The sequence below is a fragment of the Manacus vitellinus genome, unplaced genomic scaffold (genome assembly GCF_001715985.3).
Source record: "Manacus vitellinus isolate BGI_N305 unplaced genomic scaffold, ASM171598v3 scaffold_5_pilon, whole genome shotgun sequence".
Lineage (NCBI taxonomy): Eukaryota > Metazoa > Chordata > Aves > Passeriformes > Pipridae > Manacus > Manacus vitellinus.
The window spans coordinates 19512684-19532644 of NW_021940682.1; the positions used below are offsets into that span (position 1 = coordinate 19512684).

Sequence of the window (19961 nt, forward strand, 5' to 3'; positions counted from 1 at the left end):
GAGATATAGTCAAGGTTGGGGATGATGAAGAAGATACCAGAGCTGAGATGCCTGGGACCGGTGATATCTAAAATGTGTAATGGTGGAGGGGGAGTCAGATATACTTCAATGTACAAATCATTTTTTCTCTGAAAGATATAACAACCCCAAGATGCAACAAAGACACGGCAATTCCAATAAAACAATTGCCAACAGAGTCTTTCCAATCTGCCCATAACAGCAAACTATTTATACCATAATGTTTCTTTCTTTAAGATGCTAATACTCACACAATTGATCTATTCAGGCTTCATTCCCTCTCCAAGTAAAAAACCACATTATATCTGTTACCAATAAACAAACCATCTATCACTACAGCTGCAGTGTGGGACCAAAGAACAAGACTGTAACAGGCTTTTCATTGAAACCACACAGTTTTGTTCAGTCTTGAGACAAGAGAGACTGAAGGGGCCATCATACCGTGGCCTTCAGCTGTCCAGCTGAGGGTACAGAGAAGACAAGGTCAGACTCTTCTCAGAGAAGAACCATGAAAGGACACAAGGTGAAGCATTAGGAATTCCAGTTAGGCACAAGGGAAAACACTTTACACCATGAGGGTGGTCAGACCTGGAAGAGGCTGCCCAAAGAGACTATAGCTCTCTATCCATAGCTCAGTGGGACACAGTCCTCTGCAACCTGGTCTAGCAGGACCATCTCTGAGCAAGAGCTGGCCCAAGTGACCTCCAGAGGTCCCTGCCAACCTGAATTACTCTGTGATTCTTTGAATACTACCTTCCCCTCACTATAGAAACCACCCTGAGAAATATCATTACAGCATACATTTTATTTATTTTAAAAAAAAAAGGAAGTATAAATCTCAATGCAGGAAACACAAGGTTGTGCTACAGCAACAATGTTATTACACATCACCAGCAACCAGCACCACATGCAGTCATATTGTATGTGACCATATAGGTTAAGGCTGTCTCTGCTGATAGGGAGCAGGAGCAAGAATCTGCAAACATGTTTTCCAGAGAAGTGCTTGTCACCACACAGTCACCACATCAGACTGACAGGTACAGTGGGGGTACACAGGACATATCAGATTGTGAACAGAAGAATTTTCTCCTTCATATTTGATTAGGATTCCTTCTTCTTTGTAGGGCAGGGTGCCCTGTGGGAAACTGGCTTACCTGAGACTGCTCCCAGCACCCCAAGTGGGATACATTTCAGTGAAGCTGGGTTAGGCCAAGAATTTAAGTAAGGTCTCTGGAGTCCCTCTGTGGTCTAAGGAGGGAGAGGCAGGTTCAGAATTCAATGTATCCCATTAACCTTAGATAACTCTCTTACAACAACATTCATTTGACTGACTAAATTATCGGAACATGGAATGAGATGAATCATGACCCAGAGGTGCCTGCTCCTTCCCCTTGGCCAGGATGAGGTATAAAACACAAGCTGAAAGGTGAGTGTTGCCATTACAGATCTTAAAGGTGGTAGGGATTAGTCTCAACCCAAGGGATGCCTGAGAGTGTTATAGGGCCCACATCAGGGACGCCTTCTCCATTGGCTCCTTGAGCTGCCAGATGAGGGCACAGGAAGCCCTCTGCTTCAGCTGAACAGCTGGTCCTTGGGGTGCCCAACATTCAGTGCAAGGAAGGAAACAGAACATCTTGCTCAGGCATTTCTTGGGCTTTGGTGTTCCCTGAAGAGGGATTAGGTTCTTCCTAGAGGTGGCCAGGCAGGAGGAGAGAGGAAAAGAATGACTCCCTCAAGGTCACCAGTGGTGCAGGGAGCAGAGCTGGGAAGTGGAATACATTATTCTCCTGTTCCACCCTCAACAGCTGCCAGCTCATGCTCAAATGACAGGGGCTGCAGACAGGCTTTCAGACCTCTGCTTCTGAGATGAGTTCACCTGTGCTGAGGCCAGGTCCTTATATCCTTGTATCTGCACCGATCTCGGAGTCTCTTTCTGAGCTTGCTTTAAAGGTGCTTTTTTGTCCAGCAGCCTTCAGTTCATCCATTCTCTTGTTGCCAGACAGTCTTTTGGGGCAAGCAGGGAGATACCGAAACCAAGAGACAGCACAGTATTTGGTGCCTATGCCAAATGGAAGATCATAGACCTTGGAAATGAGCAGAGAGCTCTCCATCCCTCCCTTGTGGCTATGCTTCCACGCCAGGAGCCCCCGCTCCTCCTGTGTTCCTGCAACAGCAAAAATGAGATTGTTGTGTTTAAAACAGCAGGTGTTTGAGCACAGGACTACTTTGTGTGCCTCACACCCACTTCTCAAATCCAGCAGGCCCAGCACAACATACAGATCCCTTGTACTTAAACCCTTCTAGCTCCAAAGCTCTTTAAAAATATTCACTAATGAGCTTCCAGACAATACATGTCTTCCTGCAATGGCTTCCAGATAAGCAGTCTTCTCCACTGCTTTCCACGGGAATCAAGTATACCAAGACAAATTTTTCACCTGCCATGGGGGATCCAAATACTGTTCAAAGTAAGTCATACAGTGAAGTGAAAGCAAGGCTGGATGTTAACTGCCCAGATACTTCAGAGTGGATTTAGCTAGCAATTACTAGTCAGTCACAGGTGTTTACTCCAGCTAAGGAATTCCTAAGGGCCCATAACTGTTGTGGCAGCTGACTTCCTCTTGGGAAAAGGAGTGAGCATACATGTAAATTCTGGAGGAGCTGAAGGTTGAGGGCTACAGGAAAATTAATGACCCAAAGGCTTTCCAATAAGCCCGAGACAGTAGAAGAATCTGGTTAACAGATTCCTACTCTTTTCCTGTAGCAGAAAAGAGGGTTTCATCCCCTATTCTTATGCCATCCCTCCCCAGGCTTGATGAAAATCCGAGGCTCTTTGTCCCTCTGAGGGACAGCTGCAGGTGCTATATCCTCTCTTTGGTCATCAGATTTTCCTATTGCTTTCCACTGCTGTGGCTCTGTTTTAGCAGCTCCCATAAGTAGGCACATGTTGGCTCCTTCCACTTCTTGTAACTGCCTTTCTTTTTCATTTTTACCAGCAACATGGCTCTAGGCTGGCATTTTCCCTAAAAGACATGTTTCCCAAATAAACCTTTTCCTCAGCCTGGATTGTTCCTGACAATTAGTTTTTGTTATGCTGCTGTTTTCAGCGACATCTCCTTTCCTCAACCCTCCCTGGGAGGAGTACAGTCTCATGGTGCCTCATGGTTGCTAGTGCAACTCTTGCCCATGGAACAGTAGTCACAAAGACAAAAAATACCAGGAAACAAACCCTATCACAGGCACAAACCAGTAGTACATTTCAGCAAATCCTACCTGGAATGGTGTTATCAAGGATAAACCCCAGGAATCCACCCACGAACATGCCAGTGGTGAGGAGCACCTGGATCACCTGGTCAAGCTGGATGATTCCTAGCAGAAAAACAAAGCTTTAGATAGTGGTGTAGTGAGACATATGTTTTACCAGCAGCATACCTGGTGCCAAGAGGCTGCAAACTGCATGCTTGCTTGAACTAGGCTTGCAAATCCCAAAGCAGATTTGGCAATGAAAGGGAGATAGATCTCACTGCCAGTTTCAGACGTACAGTTTTATTCTACATGATTATTGACTGATATGCAGTGGGCAGGAGATGACTAATAAATACACTAAGAGCCTATTAACAGTGCAGACCACAGCCCTGTCCCAGAAAAAACCACCTTCTGCTCCAAACACATTCTGCACCTCCATGACGTAACACCTAGCAGTTTCCTACAGGAGCACGAGCTACAGTTTCCAAAGAAATATGAATATATTTAGCATGGGATTTCACCACAAGCTAATCAGGTGTGATGTTTCCCCTAGAGGGCTAATAGGCACTAGCAAAGCCCAGTGGCACTGAGTATCTGACAGACCACCTATAGAGTGTGTGGGTTGTGGGCTGAGCTCTTTAAACAGCCCACCCATCATGCCATGTATATTTTAAGAGAAGACACTGCGGCCTTTGTGATGAACACATTAGTCACATAAGACACAGTGAAGGGGTAACTGTTGGAGAACTGGAAATTTCAATAAAGTGAACTTGATGGAATTTAGTAGAGGAGTCTGATCTTGCATTTTGGAAGCACAAAGTTTTATTGTGTATGAGGACATAAGAAAGCCTCATTCATCAAGACCCTGGTCAAGACTCAGCTCTGGAGTATTCTCTTGCCCCACTCCAAGACTGTGTCCCAGGGAAGTGCTCTGCAATCCTTAGCTCAAGAGGAATATGGTGAGGTGCAGTCACTGATCAACAGAAGAGATTTCCACACCAGAGGCGTGCATCAGAGCAAAAGGCAAAAACAGCCCTCACAGAAAGGAACAGGACACAGTCAAAGCATATGTTTCAGGGTTTTATCAGGAAGAGTTGCATTTTAAAGGGTTTCTCTGGATCAACTTTGCTTCAATGTTATGCTACAGGGAATGCTTCTGATGCCATTTCTTACCTGTTTCCAGCAGTGCACTATTTTTGCTTGCCCAGTTGGGAATCGTGAGGCCAGAAAATACAGAAAATCCAAAGATAAAGATGTTTCTTGAGGAGTTCATATCTGTATACTGCACAGAGAAATTGTATACATTACATTCAGAATTATCCAAAACTGTGGATTATTGTTGTGTTCATGAGACATGGTGGGATGCAAACACTGCAGTCAGACAGCCCTGGTGCTGCTGGGGTGTTTGTGATCCTGTGGTCACTGGTGCCAGACAGCCCTGCCCCAGCCAGGGAGCCCTCTGCGATTTAGCCCTTCTGGGTACATCCCCATGTCTTTACCCAAGGAATTGTCAACACAAATGTCTGCATTCGCTGCAGTGTGGTTATATCTGACACAGTCAATCTGACTTGAAACTAAAGTCTCTGTCTCTAGGGATGAAACAGAGTTCACCCAGCGTTACCTGCAAATTGGAAATCCCCACTGCCGTGATAACTCCGAACATGACGAGGAACATGCCTCCGATCACTGGGCTGGGTATGCTGGCAAGCATCGCCCCGACTTTCCCGAAGATGCCACTCAGGAGCATGGCACAGGCACCAGCAATGATGACCATTCGACTCCCTACCTGGGGCAAGAGGAAGAGGAGGCAATCACACACCAATCAGCAGAGAGAGGCGAGGGATGGCAGGCTCCAGCACCAGCCTGTTGGGCAGAGGTTGCAGCTCTGGCCCAAAAACTCAATGGCACATTCAGTTGAAGGTTTGGATACCACTGTGGGTATCTGAGATGTCCAAAGATTTCTCAGGTGGTCCTGGACATCTCTGTTTAAGTAGAGGAAACAAGTCCCTTGTGCTTCCATTTGTTATGGAAAAATGTGTTTCCCACATTAAAAAAGAAATTAAATCCGCCTTGTGCTCTCAGCATCCCCATCTGTCCCAGCCAGAGTGTTTACACTGATTTAAAGTTGACTGAGATGACACTGTATTTTCAGCTCTCTTAAGAGTGGACAGAGTAAGCAGAGGTGGGATCTAAGGGAAATATCTCTCCTGAATCAGTAAGGATGGCATGTCCACCTGAAGGACTTAGCGTACATGGTGAGAACATGTCCTATAATCTGGTAACTATGAATCTGGGCAGCATCCCATACATACAGTATATGCAGCAAACTACCTGTCAGGAAAGAATTGGCTCAGGTATATGATCAATATGCACAGACTTCCTAGTGACAAGGTACATGTCCTGACAGGCTAAACTGGACTCCATGCAGACATCCAGACATCCTTGGTGTCGGAGGCAGCCACCTCAGTCAAACACTACCACTTCAGTCTGTGAAAAATGGTTATTGTGAGTGAGGTCTATAAAATCCAGTGAAATAAGCAATATTATAGAGTGGAAGCTGTAAGTTAAATTCTGCATTTATTTCCTGAATCAAAGCTCTTTTGGCATGGCATTGATTATCTGACAATGATTTGAAAATATTGTTCAGTTGGCTGCTGGATGTACCTGTCCTCTGGCTGCAGAGCTTGGTGAAAATCTATGATCTGATTGTCCAGCTTATCTCTGGAAATTTGTTTACCTTATAAGAGCAATTAATATATTCAAGGGATTCACAAAACTTTATAGAGAGGTAAAAAACACAAACCTTTGCTATCACATTTTATAATCCCAAAGAAATAGTCTACCTTTCACATGACTGCCATCCTTGGTTTATAAAAATTCTGGAATTTGAAGCCCTATTAAATATTTTCTTTCTCCTTCTTTCTTTTCTTACTATTTCCCTTCCCCTTCCACCTCCCCTTCTTTCCCTTTCCTTTTCCTCTTTATAAATATATTTAGGAAGCCAGAGAGAGACAGACAGACAGTATTTGATAAAGTCAGTTCTCAGGAAGTTTCCAGCTTAGCTTAGATGTAACATGCTCTCTTTACCCTTACCTAAGCCAGGTGCCATGAGTGAGTGCACTAATGCCACATGCAGACCATAAGCAGAGAAAGAGAGGGACTGGCCACCTCTGTTAAATTATTCATGGTGGTGCTGAGGTGGTCACCAATGGGCCAGGGCACAATTTTCCAGTGTGCCTTTCAGGACGTGGGCTAAGATCACATTCCAGCTCCAGCACATACCCGTGTGCACCAGTCTTTTGTACAATACACCTGCAGGGGAACCCTCCAGGAGCCACCCCAGCCACCCCGCTGCAGTGAGGCTCACCTTGGTGATGCCCAGGGCCCCCACATTCTCGCTGTAGGATGTGGTGCCATTCCCTGTGCCCCAGGCCCCAGCCAGAAGGCAGCCGATGCCTTCCACCCCAATCCCGCGGCTGATGGCGTGCTTCGGCGGCGGCGGGGCCCTGGACAGGCGGGCACAGGCATAGTAATCTCCCACGGACTCCAGCATGGAGGAAATCACCCCGGCTAAGATGCCAAATATCCCAGCCAGGCTGACTGTTGGCATTCCCCACTGGCCTGCAAGTAAAGACCTTGGTTCAGGTGTGGGGGGCACATTTGCCCTGAAATCTAGGGAGGAAGAGCAGCAGGAATGTTTGCGGGTGTTTGCCTGATTTTTGGCATTTCGTCTCCCCCTGCTAGTCATAAGTGGAGGTGCAAGCAGGAGCAGGCAGGATGGGGAAGGGGGGGCAGTGGTACCTGGGTAAGGCAGCCGAAACCAGGGAGCCTGTGACAAAACGTCCCCACGAGTGTCCGTGCGAGCCAGGTGTCCGTAGGCAGTGGGGTCCACAGGGAGGACATTGGTCACTGTCAGCACATAGCAGAGCAGCCAGCTCAGGGAGAGCCCCAGCAGCACCTGTCCCCAAATGCAGCAGTGGGGTCTGGTTAGGGTATGGCTGCATCTCCAGCAAGGTTGTGGGGGACAAGCTGTCGCTGTCTCCCTGCGTGACTCTTTCCCCTGCACAGGGAATGGAGGCAAAGAGACAGCTGGGGCTTCTGGTGGCCCTTCCTCCTTCTTTCTCTCCCTCCCCAGGGTCAGGGACATGGGGACCTTTCTCCCCCTGCCCCTCGCCACGTAGGCTTGGCTGGGAAGCACTAAACTCCTCTGGACACCTGTGGAAAGAGCCGAGGCAGCCCACAGCAGGTGAGGCCAGTCACTCCGTCACAATCATCCGGGGTCTCCAGGAACCCCAACGTACCGGAAAGATCTGGAAGAGGTAGACTGGAGAGAAGTGGCACTTCTTGCCTTTCTGGTAAGACGGCAGCAGCACAGGGACATCTTTCAGGTACTGAGAGAACAGAACTATGAAAAAAATAGTCCTAGGAGGAGGGAAAACGAGACCATGAACAAAGTGGGTACCCAGCTGCCCACCTGTCCCCACATTAAATGAAGACCTGCTACCCAAGGACCCAGGACTCCAGAGGAACCAAAAAAACAGGCTTTCAGCACCAGAGGGTGGCTCCCCACTCCAGCAAGCCAGTGGTGGGACAAGCTTTCCATCATACTCTACTAATAGATCTTGCACATTTGCAAATATCTCTTTTCACCCTATTGTTTCAAGACTGACATCCCAGGTAATGCATCAGTGAGTATGACACAGTTGCAGAAAGCTTAAAAATGACACCAAAGTGAACAAAAGACCTGAGAGACTTGCAAGGTCCAGGCAGGGCCTGAACCTCTGTGTAATTCAGATATACTAGAGATATAGGATTTATTGGTTTCCTGATTTCAGGTTTACCTATGCTGCTCTGCAAGTGGCAAAAGGCTCTTAAGTGGCACAGAGTAAAAGAAGAGGATTTGGCTTGGCTGTGCCAGTCCCTGTTTAGAAAGAAAAAAAACATGGTGGGACTGTGAGGCTGCATATGGTGCCCACAGAGCCACTTGTAGTTTCTAATGCTACAGACCAGAGAGAGTAGACCAGAGCCCAGACAGGCTGTGTGAGTGCACACTTTGTGCATTTGCATGAACAAAGGTGCTCAGCAGCCTTATGAATCACTACAGAACCCTTGTCTGTCTCAGGGAGGTGTCGCTGCTTATTATTCAGGTTGCCTGACACATTCCATTAACAAACGCTATTTTCAGCTGCTTATAACTCTAGCTAACTTTACCTATTTGGGATGAAAATTTCCGTGGAAAATGTCTGCCTCAGGCCAAATATTTTTTGAAAAATATATATCAAACCTATTTCTAAGAGTGATATTCAGTAAATAGACATAGTATATAGCCTGCATTGAAAAGGTCATTTTGCCTTGACCAGTAGCAGGATTTACTTATGACCTGGAGCAGAAATTTGAGATTTAGTAGAACTTCTTTGGGGCAAAGGATATTACTGTTTCTCACAAAAATCTGCTCAGGTACTCTCAGTCTGCAACAACAATCATTCACTCCAAGTCCTAGGCAGTCAGCAGAAACATCTCAGGCTTTAGCATTTGCAGACCATAAAGACTCTGAGCCTTCTGAGTATGTCCAGGCCTTGTCTGTTGATGAACTGTGTGTGCACCATTACCAGGGAGTAAGTCACCACAGTCTAAAGAATTTTTTTGAGGCAACAGTGGGGATCTTCCATCATGGAAGCTCTGGGATGTGGTGGGGCTGAACAGCAGGGCTGAGACTACATGACTCATGTCTTCCACCTCCATCGCCACTTTCCCTCTTTCCCTAATGACACCCATGGAGCATGGAGAAGGCAGCAAAAGAGGACACAACTGGGACAGTTCAGAGCACAATGATCAGGGTGGGGCTAAGGTATCTGAGTCAGGAAAGAAAGTACTGGGATTATGGGTAGAAGTTGGGACAGAAACTAACTGGACGGAACGGGTGACTTGGGTTGAGAGCAGGGACAAAGGCTGGAGGACTGGGACCCCATTAATGGAGCGGCATGGTTGGGCAAAGAGGTCAAGTATGACTCTCAGGTTAGAAGCTAGTGTCTGGAGAAGAGAGACAGAGAAAGAAGATAGTTCAGACAAGGATATACAGTTTGAAGAGGAAAATTCAAACTGGTTAAGCAAAAGGATTAGGACAAATCACCAGAGCTGGAGAACGGGACAACAAGCCAGAGATGTGCCAGGAAAAACAATGGTGGCAAGAGAGCTGAGTTTCAAGCAGGATTTGGAGTCCTATGGGGTATTGGTGGAAGAGACTAGCTAGATGAGGAAATAGGAGAGGTGGCTTTTGGGGTCTGGGAGGGGAGGTGCAGGGAGGAGAAGAGATCGAGAGAAAGAATGGACTGAAGCATGTCCTACAACAACATGCTGCCTTCCCAGGGCTACACTCAAGCCCAGGTCCTGAGTCTCCAAGTCAGCTCTGAAAACACCAGTAAATGATGGAGCCCATAGAGAGGTTAACAACCTACTCCTCTTGCATCCTATCCCAAGCTGAAGTCTACATTAGGGATCTGAAGGTGGCAAGTCTGCAGGGCAACCATGCAGTTGCATTTCTACTTTTTTAATTCATTTCTCAAATACCAAGGAAATTCCACCACCCAGCACACTCTGTACACTCATGCAGAAGGGCATGCACGCAAATGTCCCTGAAAGAGCACTCACTGCTGCAAAGCTACATGTGCAGACAGTCATTTCCAAAGCCCCCCAGGCCCTCTAGAGAGAACAACTCCTCCTCGTGTGAAAACAATACATAAAGCACCAGCTTTATGCAGAATACCTGACTCTGAGTGCTCAACTTTGTCATTCTAGGAATGTCTTTTTAACTTAAATGATGGGTGTGCATAGCCAACTGTGACAGAGACTGCCCACACACTGGAGAGACTTGTTTCTCTACTGACCTATGAACTTTGCATTTTCACAAAAATCAGGTTTTTAAGCTCATTTTTGGGTTTTGCTTTGTTGCTGAGGGCTTTAACCTACTGAGGGGTGGGGGAATGACTATATCACACATCTGCCTTGTCACATGTCAGTGACAAATAAACCTCATACCCAGGGAAACTCTGCTACAGACTGTGACACTTGGTTTCATACTAGAGGCAAGTGATTTGCATATGCTCAGTTTCCCTAGAAAAGAGAGAGACTTACATGAATGCTATGCCCCAGTGCTGCCCAGCCTCATTCCCAGCAGACTCAAAGAGAGGTAGCGCAACCAAGGTGATGGTGGGAGCAATTGTCAGGGGGCCGATGAACCTCATCAGAAATCCAATCAGGCCAGAAAATCCAACGAAGATTTGAAAGCAGGAAGCTACAATGATAGCTCCTTGCACCTGGAAAAATGGAGAAAGAAAACAGAGGTTGGAAGACCCTTTCCTTCATAAGTCAGTGCAAATCCAGTGTGAGAGCCAGGCTCAATCTCCAGTCACAGACTGGCACAGAGGTCTCCCACTGAGACTGTCTCCCACAGTAAAACCTGGCTGAACATTACATGTGGGGATGGACCACCAAAGTAGCAGCACAGCACCTCTCTCTTTGGCTGATAGATTTAGTCCTCACCAGGGCTAATTTTGTTCCAAAGATCACCTCCTCGCTGTTCTCTTGGTCCACCCAAGCATGCATCAGCTGCCCTGCACTCTCCTTCCTGCTCCCCCCAAAGCAGGGGAAAACCTCTTGCCCTGAAAACAGGAGCAAGGCTGTGATCTCTACTATCTCCCTTCTGGGAAGAACTTGAATCACTTCAGCAGCCGGTGGGGCAGGTGAGTCATTACAGCCTCTGTTTTTTCTGAGTATCAGTTTCTCTCCGGGAACATATTTATCACCCTGAACTGCCCTGTGTTTGACAATCACTGCTAAGGAGCCAGCAATTACATTTTGAAATGCTGCTCACTTTAGCATCAGCTTCAGGCAGGGGACTCAAGGGTGGGGCTGCTCTCTGCCTTCTCAGATTTGGTGATAAATCCAGGCTGGGCCCTCTGTGGTGCTGAGCACCTTCCCTCCCCCACCTCCAAAGGGAAACACAGGGTCTGGGTGAACCACTCAGCCTGAAAGGAAAAATCAGCAGTGTCCTTGTGATAGATTTTTGTGTATCAGCAAAGAGAGCAGCCTGTGCTGCACAGCAAATCCTTGGTGAGCTCTTAATGCTTCCCAAGTGGTTTGCAAAGCACACCAACAAATGGATCCACAGAGGCAAATTTAGCCACTTGCTCTAATAAGACAATTGATGTAGAATGAGGCAGTGAGATCCCTGACCTTTCCTCCTCCTTTCTGACTACCTGATGCCCTTTCCCTTAATATTTACAGTAGGTTTTGCCTTGTTTTTCTTTTTGCTAGGTTTCCTGTGCTTAGACAGGGTCCTTTTCTTGGAAACGTTTTCCCTCCCTCAAGGCTAGCCGTGCTTCATGGAGAAGGGATCTGGCTGGACCAGTGGAGACTTTGCAGGGACCATAAATCACATGAGGAGGTCTGTATGTCTCCTGTTCAGCAGGAGTGAAGCACCTGCTTTTTCGACAGAGAATAAATGCTTAGGAAGCCGCAACAGGGAGAAGGCCAAGGTCCATTAGGAATAGTTTCTCCAGCATTGGACGTTTCTCCAGCAGTGATGGCCATGACATGGTCGAGCACTTTTCTGAAAGCAAAGAGTCCTGATACAGAGCGGGTGCCACTGAAAATGCAATATACCTCTCGCATCCGTGTCTGCCAGACTTCAATGAATTCTGGTGAAGAAGCATTCACTAAGGTGGCATTCTGTGTCCAGGCAGGGCACTTCCAACTGGGGAGAGACAGCATTGCCAAGGTGGGGGTCAGGAATGCAAAAGTCCCTCCTTGAATAATAGGCAACCTTGAAGGAGAGCAGAGGGAAAAGATAACAAGTGAGGATGCTAGAAACTCAGCTCCATAGGGGACAGAGAAAGGAAAGCAAAATAAATTTAAAAATCATGCCTTGTGTTTTCTGGCTTACAGTAACGCCTCTCTGGGAAGCCCTCAGGCTAGCAAGGAGCTCGTAGCTCCAGAGGAGCTCAGCACTGGTTTTGTGCAGAGCTTTACAAAGCAGAGTGATGCTCCTATGAGCTACACCAGCCTCTTCTCTTTCCACACATGAAGAAATGGAGACACAGACCTAAAAGGCCTGACTGGCTCCTCTAAACCCCAAATGCTTTAAGCCCCCACTGCAGTGCAAGTTGTCTTAGCCATTCCTCTAGTGTGCTTGAAAAACCCAAAGCTGCCTGAGGGCTGGCATAGCAGCCCTGAAATAGCAAGAGAAACCTCTGAGGTGCCTCTGCTTCCTTCCCTTTAGGAAGTATCCCTGGGAGGAGCCCCCAAAGCAACCTCTCCTTGTCCCAGGATCTCTCATGGCACCTGCTCAGAAACACAATGGGGCATCAAGCTGGGTGAGTGCTTTTGCAGGTCACAGATTTCCCTGAAACAGAGGCATTTCCACCATTCTCTGGAAAGCACCTGAAAACAAGAGATGGCATAGCTGTAACAGCATCATGTCTCTGTCACCTAAAACAGATATTTTTACCACTGCAATTACCATGCACAACTGAAGCACTGTCGAAGCTTGGACGGTGAGTTATATTTGAGTATCAGTTATCTGTGGAGTCACCTACTTATGGTATTTGGCCAAATATGTTGCAGTCTTCAAACAATTTTGCTGGGCAAGACAAAAAAAAAAACAAAACCAACCAAACAAAAAGAAACAGAGAAGGCCCAGTGCCATGACTTAAATTAACAATAGATTTATAGCTTCTGCTGTGTTGGTCCTTGAGCTATTTCACAGCCAGTGCTGTGTATGTGTGGGCTTGGAGCAAAACAGGGTGCCAAGGTGATGCTTATTGGCACACTGAACACTTTCCAGTGGGGTTTGAAAGAGGAAAGCTGCAGGATTAGCAAAGGAAATATTACACTCTGATAATGCCTACGTGATATCATTTACTAAGCAGGGCTCACCATCATGGCAAATGACCTGTGTCTCCTCTCAGGAGCCTCTTGGATGGTGTCCCCAGTGACTGAGACTTGTTGCTGCTTTTTCATGCTGTGTAGCATGACCAAGCTGCAGGTTGCAGTGGGTCAGCTTTCCCCTCGGCTATTGCTTCTGGAGGGCTGCTTCTGAACTGCACTCACTCTTGATGGGAACCTCCTCAACTTCATGCCCAGTTCCCATCTGTTTGTTCATGTGCCAACATTGTCTTTTAGCCAAAGTGGTTTCTGCCCCCCAGCTTCTCTCACAGCCTAGTTACAGGCTGCAGTTGTCACCCACCCTTGAGTTGCCACTTGGCCACATTAACCAGGCCAGCTTCTGTAAGAGGAATGGTCCAGTCCCTCTTCTCCATGCCACATTAATAGATCATCTACATGCTTCTTCTCCTCTGAATTAATCCTAAATACGGACACCAGGAAGTGTGCAAAGCACTTAGCCGAGGGCTCCCCAGGGCCTCGGAGAGTGGCACAGAACTTTTGCAGGGAAAAGCATCCCTCAGAACTCATTATTTACCACTTTTCTGGCTGTCTTGTTGGTGAATTATGGTCATCAGCTATTACAGAATTTCAGAAAACAGTAAAAGGAGAAAAAATTATCTGCTTCCAACTGTCTGCTCAGGTTTGGTTTGCCTCTGGACACACAGCAGGCTGTCTCACCTTTCTGGTAGGAAATAAGGCAAAACTGCACCCTCAGCACAGCAAAAGCCATTCAAGTTTATCCTATAGGAACAACTCCCTACCACTTCATTTGATCTATTGTTCCTCATTTAGCTATTCAGCCATGGGAGAGGCTCCCTGATACTTTCATCCTCAGCTCACAGCGAGCAGGGGACGTCACAGCTCTCAGGTATTCACAGAGGAATTTGGAGGGAGAACTCCAGCCTGAATTACACTAGAGCCACAGCTACAGTTATGCACCCCAGCCTGAATTTAGCTGAAGAACCAGATTCTCTCTTTTTAGTGGTCAGGGTGGCCCCCTTCCTCCACTAATCCTGTAGCAATGTAGGTGAAGGGGAGCACCCTCCAGAAGAGTTTGTCTACAACCACTTCTTTAGACATAGAGAGATGGAAAAGTTTCAGTAGTGAAAAAAACAGGAGGAGTAAAAATATTTTGTGGAGCTGGCGGTTAACCAGTGATTTGAAGGCAGAAGTTTTAACCAGGTCCCTCACATTCAGAAGCCAAAGAGGGTGTACTTTTTGCCTTTGAAGTGAGAAACACAGGTTCCTACCCTACTGGAGTTAAAAACAGTCTGTGGAAAGAGAGAGGCAGCCCAGAGTTATGACAAGGGGAATAGAAGAAATTTTGCAAGGTCAGCAAAGACACAGGGTCTTTCTGGAAAGGAAATGTCTCTCATTAAGCGCTTCATTTTCTGGGTACTGAATGGCAACTCCACGCTCATCTCTCTACTGTCTCTTAAACAGCTCATCTGCAAAGAGGATTTACCTTGCTTACATTCAGATTGTGCCACGAATCCTTGAGCATGGCAAGTGGCACTACGTAACAGGACATGCTGCAGAGCTCCTCCCTGAGTCCCTAAGCAGCAGCACATGCCATTCAATTTCTCCTAATTATCCCCTCCCCTAGAGTTTCCTATGGAAACTCTAGCAGAAGGATCCTTGGGGTAAAGGGCAAGCAGATACTTTTTACTGAATGTTGCAATGCTTTATTGTTTTGAGGACAGATTCCTTATGAGCCCAGGAAAAGGTGTATGAAATGAAGTATCAGGAGATGCAAAAGTCAGAACACCGAGGTAGCCCTGCAAAGCTCTCATGTACAGTAATTTCAGGGTGCTTTGGCATGTGCCCTGATTGCCCAAGGGTAGCAAATGACTCTCACTGATAGATAAACTCAGCAGCAGGGTGGTGGCCAAGCACACAGTAACTGCTCAGCATACAGTAATTGTTCACGTGTCCCAGTTCTTGCATTTGGCCTACCTGACTCCAAAGAGGACTTGCAGCAGGGTGCAAATTCCTGAGACAAAGAAAATGGTGCTGATCAAGTGGCTCTGGGTGAGTAGGTCGTGCTGGAGGCAAAGCTCTTTGGAGAGGATCAGCGGGATAGCTACAAGACCTCCCATGGCTGTCAGGAAGTGCTAGAAGCCACAGAGAAAGACTGGGTGAAGAAGGACACAGAACTGGCTCTATATTATTACCGTGTTGTTGAGGGAAATCTGAAAACAACTCACAGATTTGTGTTTGGGTGGTACTAGTATTACCCATTCTCTCTTTTGTTTTAGCAGCCTTAATTCTCTGTTAGGGGCTGTTCCAAAATGCCTACAAGAATTGCAATGTATCCACTCAAATTTCTCCTACTTTTCGTGCCCAAAGACCTTTGTAGTGCTCTGGACTCCCCTGTCAGACCACTGTCAAACACAACCAGCTCATCTGCAGCACCTGCAGACAAAGCTGTCAGGGCTGCTCTTCCAGAAAGATGGGGACATCCCAAGGTAGAGGGAGAGAGCAATCAGGCAAAGTAAATGCAAATATTTAAGTCTGTCTCATTCACACCACAAATGATAACATTAACAGTTGGCACATGGAGCTACAAATTCTTTACCATCAGTACCTTTTCTCACACAGTGCAGTTATGAATAACCATAAAAACCGGATGCCAAAGAATGGAAGAATTGGGCATTGTATTTGCCAGAAGAGTCATAAATATTTCTACAACGACCTTTAGCTAATGACTAAATATGAAAATAATTTTTCAAACTTATTTTGCTTTAATTATTAACCCTGGTTGTGAGCTCTCACCTTGGAGCACAGTGGTGGAAGTGGTGGCACTCAGAAACTCACTGTGTTCATTGGCAGCATGTTTTATTAAAATTATGATGCTGCCTTGCTCAGAAAACCTTGGGTTGATAAGACTCTGAATTTGAGACAACCATTTAAGGAAAAGAAGTACAAAACTCCCATCAAGCTCCAAGCACGGTCCATCATTACCCTAATCATTCTGAGGTCTCTCTTCCCCAAGGCTCCATACCCCAAGGCATTGGTGGCATTGTGTGGTTTGAAACCCCTGGGCATGGACACCAGCCAAAGCAGTGTGTGCACTTCTGCTTAGTTTTTGTTGCTGTGGGAAGGCAGAGTTCAGAAGCCCTTACACAGTTTACCTTCAGCTGAGGTACACAACCAGTTCTTATTAAATATTTGGCCCCCGCCTCGGGACTCTGCCTTACCATTTGCACTTCAAAGGGTGCAATGTAGCTGTGGGCACAAGGATAACAGTCAGTGCTCAAGATGTGGCGGGAAGGGCTTGAGTTCAACAAGATCCAGCCCCAGAGCTCCAGTCATGCCCAGTGAAGGTCAAGCACTCACAAATTCAGGTTTTACCCCCATTAACTGGCTGAATAGCCATGAAACTTCCACCCACCCCCAGCCTCCACCTGCTTCCCCGTCACACCTGAATGCCCAGCAGGATGCACAGATACCAGGGAGGCACATCTGTGACAGTGTAGGCAAGCTTGGTCCCACCATGGCCTGTGCCCCCACCTTCCTCTGGGCCCTGGGCAGCACAATCTGGTGAGGAGCAGTAGTGGCTTCCATCTTCAACCTGGAGAACAGGAGAGACCCTTTGTTAGCCACAGGCACCCTGTGCCCTGCAGGCACCCAGCAGCCACCTGTCTTGCAGCCACACTCCATGTCTGGCAGGAACTGTGTAGCTTTCAACAGTGCTAGGATATTAAAAAAAAAGAATAAGGAGGGGAAATTAAAAATGAAGTATAAAACACCAATAGAACATTTTCATATGCACATGCATGTCTTGGCCTGAAGAAACATTAGACGGTGTCTCAGCCTCAAAGGGACATCTGGACAAAGTTTGTTAGTATCATTAAAGTCTGGCTAAGGATTAAGAAACTGCAACTAGAAGCAAGGGAGAGTGTGCAGTGGGTTCATCAGTAAAAGCTGCACTGTCCTCTGGTCTCTGCCCCTCCTGGCAATTTCACTCAAACAGCATTTTTGATAAAATATGCTAAAACACCTGGCTGCCACTAATTACTGAGTAAAAATATGTTTTATATTTCATTTCCTTGGTCTTCTCTTTCCAATCCTTACCAGTGTTCTGCCTCAATAAACTCACCTGCCATTTTTCTTACTAGAAAACCCCACTCCTGCAGAGGGACTGGGTAAAACACAGGGACATCAGTGGATGGGAAATCCCAGTGTCTGTTCCAAAGGAGCCAACTGAAGTTGCTCCCCAGGAGGTCTCAGATCCCTCCCCACCCAGAGCAGCCAGATGCCCAGGGCTCCCCAGGGAGCTGTATGTCTTGCGGAGTTAACTTTTATAAAGATGCATTTTGCCAAGGAATTTCTTTGTTCAAGATCCCTCCCCAGAGGCACCCAGCTCTAGCTGTTTCTACCATAGTCCCATTCAGATAAACTACCTTAATGGACTTAAAGCCTGAGACTCTGCTATGAGATACCTAGGGCAGAGACACTTCTTTAACAAACATGGTGTATTTATCCAGCCTAGGCAAACTGGGAACATTAGAGATACTTAAAAAGAGATAGGTGAAGGCAGAGTTAATTCCAACTGAACTCAGGCATGAACTGTAAGAGCAAAAGGCATTTCTTAATAACTCCCTCTGGAGACATTTCATTTCAGAACAAGACAGCCTGAGCCATGGATTAACAAGTGTACAGCAAGGTGCTTAAGACTGCCCATGCATGGAGTTATTTGGGGACAACTACTCCTGAATAACACCATGGGTAGATGAATGCTAAGCTAGGCAGACAGCAGTAAGCTCCTTTCTTTTCATTGCAGTTTTTCCTGAGTTAACTAGGAGGCATATTCCAGCCAGGCAGAGCCTGTGCCAGCAACAGAGCTGCATGATCATCACATGAGGGCCTGACCCTCCCCAGGAGCTGGAGAGGAGTGAGCAAGCAAGGCTCAGCAGGGGAAGGATGGAGTGGAGGTAACAGGATGAGACAGGACTAGAGGCAATGGACTCAAACTGAAATGCAGGAGGTCCCATCTTAACATCAGAAAACACCTTTTCGCTGTGAGGGTGACCAAGCACTGCACAGGTTGCCTAGAGAGGTTGTGGATTCACCATCCTTAGAGATATTAAAAAACTATCTAGACACAGTCCTGGGCAGCTGGCTCTGGGTGACCCTGCTTGAGCAGGGGGTTTGGAGAAGATGACCTCCAGAGGTCCCTTCCAGCTTCAGGCAGCCTGTGATGCTGAGATGCTGGCAGGAGGACGAGGCAGGAGCAGTGTAGAGCAGGGAAAGAAAACCACTGTTGAAGGTTCTCAGCCCAGCTGCTCCCATGAATCCAGGGGACCAGGACACCTTCCATGTGCCTCAGGCTCCAGGCACAGCATCAAGGTCCTCAATCACATCTTAAATAAGTGCATCAGGAGGGCAGTCAGAAACTGAACTGCTTGAACTAACTACAGGTAAAAGACCTTTGTCTTCTACCTTCTTTGGGGTGATTCAAACCAAAAGAAGTCACAAGCCTGATATGCATTATGGCAGAGCAAGTAGAAACAGAGACCCTGTTAAAAATAATGAAAGAAAACCTCTGGCTCTGAGCACTTCCCTGAGCCTCTGCCCACAACTGGCACAGCACCCCCACCTCCACTGCTCACAGTGAGCTCAGCCAGAGCTATCTAAGAAATGTGGGACTTGTATACTGGGAGGTTAAAAGCCTCCCCAGACAAGTGGTTTGTACCAAGGTAGCAAGACAGTTGCAGGACCCCACTCCTTCACACCTGCTGACAGAAAAATAAGCATCTTTCTTAGTTTCTAATGGAGATGATCCCTGCTGTGAGATACTGTGCCCCAGGCTCTTGCCCTGTGGCTGTTACAGCCAGCAGCATTCCCAGTGCACCACACACCCCTGGATTGGCATACCATTTACAGCTTTTATTTCCCTGCTGTATCTCCACAGGGTGCCCTCCCCCACTGACTCTTAAACCCCTTTTTCACTCACCTTTCTGAAAATTCATCCTACTGAAAATAGGTTCAGAAGACAAAGAAACACATTCCTTACTAGGCTAAATTTCTATTGTAATTTTACTAATTAACACATAAAATGCTGTACACAGGAACACGGCCACAAGGAGCCATGAGATCACTTGCTTTTTAGAACAGATACACTCGCGCTGCCATTTATCTCCATTATTGTTTTAGAAATAATAGAGAGAAAAGAAGTTAAAAGGGTGCCAGAGAGTAGAAAGTATGCTGAGGCTGCAGCAGCAGCAGGCGGCTGTTCCGAGGAAATCATTCCTCAGATTCTTGTTGATAAGGGCCAAGACAGACTTTATCACACATCAGAATCCTTGCAGCCAGCCCAAGCCCCCAGTTTTCCCCTTCTCCTCCTTTCACAGGGCTTGCACCTGTTAATGGAAGAATTACCCTTCAGAAAGCAGACTCACCACAAAGCTGGGGTTATCTAGCCCGTTGAGATCTTTGTCTGAGGAGGGAGTCATGCCTTCCACTTTCCTTCACCAACTGCCTTGAAAAAGAAAGACCAGTCAGAAGAGGAAAGCCTCCCAAATTCCCACCCCTCCCAGTCAAAACAGCTCTAAAGAAACGGGGTGAGAACATGCAGAAGCAGGACTTCAGGAGCCAAGCAGCGCTCAGTCCTAGCTATTCATGTGAGCTGTATTGCAGAAGCATTTCCTTTCCTTTGGCTTATGTAAGTGACTCCTTTTCTCCGGCTGATTAGAGGACCGGCATTCAAACAAAACTGGAGAGCAGCCCTTCCCTGGAGTGAGTGAATCAGTAAC

At 46.9% G+C, this 19961-nt stretch overlaps 1 protein-coding gene across 1 annotated transcript; it reads right to left on the minus strand.

Annotated features, from left to right (window-relative positions):
* Positions 1–1134: 1134 nt before the first annotated feature.
* Positions 1135–19707, minus strand: LOC103754414 (solute carrier family 23 member 1-like). The gene is made up of 12 exons (XM_008920226.4): positions 19608–19707; positions 16628–16777; positions 15160–15317; positions 11923–12082; positions 10393–10574; positions 7563–7683; positions 7063–7219; positions 6629–6882; positions 4883–5047; positions 4435–4543; positions 3289–3384; positions 1135–2182 (listed from the first exon to the last, which is right to left on the minus strand). The coding sequence occupies exons 1-12, from the start codon at positions 19659–19661 to the stop codon at positions 1914–1916; spliced, it is 1875 nt and encodes a 624-aa protein (XP_008918474.3). The 5' UTR covers positions 19662–19707; the 3' UTR covers positions 1135–1913.
* Between the last annotated feature and the right edge of the window lie 254 nt (positions 19708–19961).

Bases quoted from the DNA above. Each gene is read 5' to 3' on its own strand.
- LOC103754414 (XM_008920226.4), bottom strand. From the start codon at position 19,661: ATGACTCCCTCCTCAGACAAAGATCTCAACGGGCTAGATAACCCCAGC. The intron at 5,048-6,628 runs GTGAGCCTCACT...CTCTTGCCCCAG, and splicing joins GGGCCCTGGGCATCACCAAG to GTAGGGAGTCGAATGGTCAT. The intron at 3,385-4,434 runs GTAAGAAATGGC...TTTTTCTGCTAG, and splicing joins TAGTGCACTGCTGGAAACAG to GAATCATCCAGCTTGACCAG.